We start from the raw sequence: 3,925 nt of genomic DNA on the forward strand, positions 1-3,925 counted from the left end.
CCATATGTCATATATCTCCTCCATACTGCTGTATATCACCTGTGTGGTTCATATCCAACATGTCTAGCTCAACCACATCAAACCACCCAAATCATCAGGAATGCTCTCAAGGAAAATAAAGTGTTTTAAAGAGTTTTACATTTTACTTTCAAGAAGTGTCCGTCTTCACTAGATTGGAGCACTGAAAAGCTTAATTTTATTTTATTTATAAGATGACTGCAGTTCCTTTTCTGTACAATGTTACTGCAAAAGCCCTCGTGTTGGCAAACATCTGCCCTACTGAAGTGTTCTTGAGCAACTCCATTTCTTTACCAGTTGACCCGTCTTTACCTCTCCAGGGCTAAACGCAATCAAGATCTCTGCCAGTGGAGTGAGAAACCAGAAGGATTCCTCGCCAGGAGAAAAATTCAAAAACTCACAAGAAATCCTCAACTACATCTGCACAACATGTTGTTAGAGCCTGTTTATTCTGGCATTTGGTGAATAATAATCATAAAGATGTTACAAGATGTTCTTTTATGAAACAAATTCTAAGTAGCGCCTCAAACAGGAGACATACAACCATTACACAACTGCAATAATACCATAAAACCCAATAAGATTACATAAATGCTGGGAGTCAAAGCTGTTACTGAGCTATATTAACGTTCTTAGAGGGAACTGTAGCTCCCATAGTGACACTGACAATAACCTTTTCATAGATTCCACTGTTGCACATATTCCCAATAACTCCCAGGCAACAGACAGTAACGACTTGCTGCCAGTCTGGTCTAATTATCTGTTTAATTGTTCAAAATCAGGCTGAAAGAAAATTATGACCACAGTTTGACCCAAAGTCCTAATCTCGAACCACTTTACCTTAATAAAACCTTTTTTATCCTGACTTGTACTTACCTGGGTGTAGTTGAAAATAAATGAGGCACATTCCTTGTATGTGTCCTGTGTGTATGTGTAATATTTTTCAGGCTGTGTCACCCTTTGGTATGCGGCTGCTTCTTCAGTGTGAAGTCCCTCTGTTGACCAGCAGATAATACACATATGACATACACCGGGTTTAAATCTGCCTAATATCTTTACGTGCATATTGTCAACTTGAATAGTATGATCATAATCATGCTCTTATATTGTTATTGTGTATAATATTACACACAAGTAAAAGGACAAAGCAGTTGTGAGAATATGACTTTATTCCACACTTTTTTTCTATAGTCGGTTACAACAAGATTTCACAAATATAGTTACTCAGTTATTCACCACAGAGAACATTTATAGTTGTGACAACTGTATTTCACATCATCATTAAATGCAGTTATGTTACAACAGCTTGTTTGGAGGCAGCCACATGTTGCATTTCATATTTCTTCTGTGTTATATTCCTTAAAACACAACCTTGCTTTCACTCTTTGCAATAGCTTTCTCATTGGACAATAATATAGTAAATCTTATTACCTCAAGGTCTCTGAGCTCAACTCAAAGGACTGTGCTAATTTCAAAGTATAACTACTGGCAATTTGCTCAAAATCCCACAAACATAATTTCAGACACAAAATAACAACAGAAGAAGTTCCTCTTTATCCTGAACAGCTTTATCTGAAATCCAAACACTGAATCTGTCTGTAAAGGCAAAAGTGCAAAAAGTCCAAATCCAGCTTCTATTAGCTAAATGTGAGGAATATTTACATATCAAAACTGTCACAGTCATAGTAACATTGTGATGACACCAGCTGCTCGCAGAGTCTTTACTGATCCTTTACCAAAGAGCATCGATCCAACAGTCCACACCCAACAACATCTGGAGCGCAGTTCTCACTCACGACCACTTTTGGTGAATGTTTCTATGAAACCCCAAGTTTTCATATGTCAGGGACCCAGACAGATACGATCGGGTCTCCATATCTCCCGTTCAGAGGAAACAATCGTTCAAATGCAGAGCGAGTTCAGAGGCAGCTTCACGAGGCGCACCGACCTCGCACGCTTCCCCCTATCAGCCTGTTCCCGTTTCCAAATCATAAGGCGTCGTCTTCATTTAGACTCAGATACATTTTTGAAGCTCATGTACAACGTGCTGACCAGCGTCGCCTCCTCATGCATTGAGTCCTTTCCGTCGGACTGCCGCTGGCACAGGAGCGTCACCAGCCTCTTGGGGAACTGACCGCTGAACAGAAGGTAAATGCAGGGATTGGCGCAGCTGTTCAGACTAGCCAACAACATCAGGATGGTAAAAGTCGCAGCTGGAATGACAGGAGAAGAACAAATGAGTCATGTGTTTGCAAAGTATCCTTCTCACATATTAATATCTTCCGGGTTTCGTGCGTAAAAACGCACTTCTCGGATAGCGCGCCGAGACTCTGATGACTAATCATGTATTTAGAAATAAATCCCAAATAGAATAAACAGTAAAATAATAATAATTAAAAAAACACATCAAACTAAGAACCAGCCAGAAACACTTAATAAACTTACTTTCTTTTGGCGCATGTTCGTCCCAGGCGGACCAGAGCTGGACAGTGAAGAAGGGAGTCCAGCAGACAATATAAGCGAGCACGATGACCACTGTCATCTTCAGCGTCTTCACCCTGGCCTTGGACATTCCGGCCACACCGCTGGCTCTGGATGGAAAAGGGAGTCCCACGCTGCCCTGCTGATGGATCTTTTGGTACAGGTTGATCTGGATGGCTCGGCAGATGCGCACTTGACAAACAACAACTGTAATAACAGGTAAAACAAAAATGACCAGCGTGGTCCAGGTTATATAAGTCTGCAGCCCCCATGGCTGGATAAATTTAGCCCAGCAGTCAAACACGCCGGGTGCGACCTCGACCTGTGAGAAAATAAAAACCTGTGGCAAGCTGCCCAGCAGAGAAACCCCCCACGCGATGCACACGGGGACGTTCAGTCTTGTGCGCGTCCGCTGGAACTTCACCATCGGGTTGCAGACGGCTTGGTATCTGTCAACTGTCATCACCACGATCATGTAAGTCGATGAAAACATGCCGAGAACTTGCAGGTACTTCACCAGGCGGCACACCAGGTCTGGTCCAACGAATCTGTCCGTGATGTCCCACATGAGCTGCGGACACACCTGGAAGAAAGCGACCACCAGATCCGCCAGGCACAGGTGGAAGACGAAGACGCGCATCCTGGACATCTGTTTGCGCTCTCTCCAGAGGACGAGCAGCAGGGCGGTGTTGAGGATGGCCGCGCTGACGAAGATGATACTGAGCAGCGCGATCTCCACCTTGGCCAGAATCTCATCCCTTGCCACGTCCTCCTCATCCACGGAGTCGGTGTCGTTCAGGAGACGCATTGTGTTTGTGGTCGTTAATGCCTTCTGACAGAAGAACGGACTATAGGGGAATAAAAGGGCGGAAAGTCCAGTTATAGGTTATTGAATCATATCATATAATACTGGATTGTACATTTTCCAAAATAAAGATTACTGTGGAAACTTATTATATAGGCCCCACTGGCTCCGCCTGGTCAGAACGGAGTCTGTTATATAATTGAGGATTTTACCACTGAAGAAAGGTTTCGTTCGCTACAAGGGCCTATAAAATAAGACTACATATATTTCAACAATTATGTCAGTAAGGTATTTTACAGCAAACATTCCCACCTACCTTAAGGTGAATTGGAGCTCTACTTCCGTGGCCGCGCTCAGGTTGGGATTGGAGAGAGAGAGATGGGTGCTGTTGCTGGAGAAGGTCTCCACAGTTGGGCCCCTGTGTTTTATGACAGGATGAAACAGGGTGGAGCTTAGATTCATTTAGTGCTGAAAAATAGAAGAAGAAGAAGAAGAAGAAGAAGAAATACTTTATTGATCCCCTAGGGGGGAAATTGTTCAACGTTACCAGCGCCCCATGAGCAGGTTTTGGGGTTAGATTGCGTTGCTCAAGGGCACCTCGGCAGTGCACAGAAGGTGAAA

The 3,925-nt window shown here is 43.4% G+C and overlaps 1 protein-coding gene across 1 annotated transcript; it reads right to left on the minus strand.

Annotated features, from left to right (window-relative positions):
- Positions 1-1,197: 1,197 nt before the first annotated feature.
- Positions 1,198-3,753, minus strand: LOC118327945 (vasopressin V2 receptor-like). Its single transcript, XM_035661491.1, has 3 exons — positions 3,621-3,753; positions 2,464-3,347; positions 1,198-2,231 (listed from the first exon to the last, which is right to left on the minus strand). Exons 2-3 carry the CDS (start codon positions 3,305-3,307, stop codon positions 2,023-2,025), a joined length of 1,053 nt encoding a protein of 350 aa, XP_035517384.1. The 5' UTR covers positions 3,308-3,347; positions 3,621-3,753; the 3' UTR covers positions 1,198-2,022.
- Positions 3,754-3,925: the final 172 nt, after the last annotated feature.

This window comes from Morone saxatilis, unplaced genomic scaffold (assembly GCF_004916995.1).
Source record: "Morone saxatilis isolate NCDOM2014 unplaced genomic scaffold, NCSU_SB_2.0 Contig18, whole genome shotgun sequence".
Classification (NCBI taxonomy): Eukaryota; Metazoa; Chordata; class Actinopteri; family Moronidae; genus Morone; species Morone saxatilis.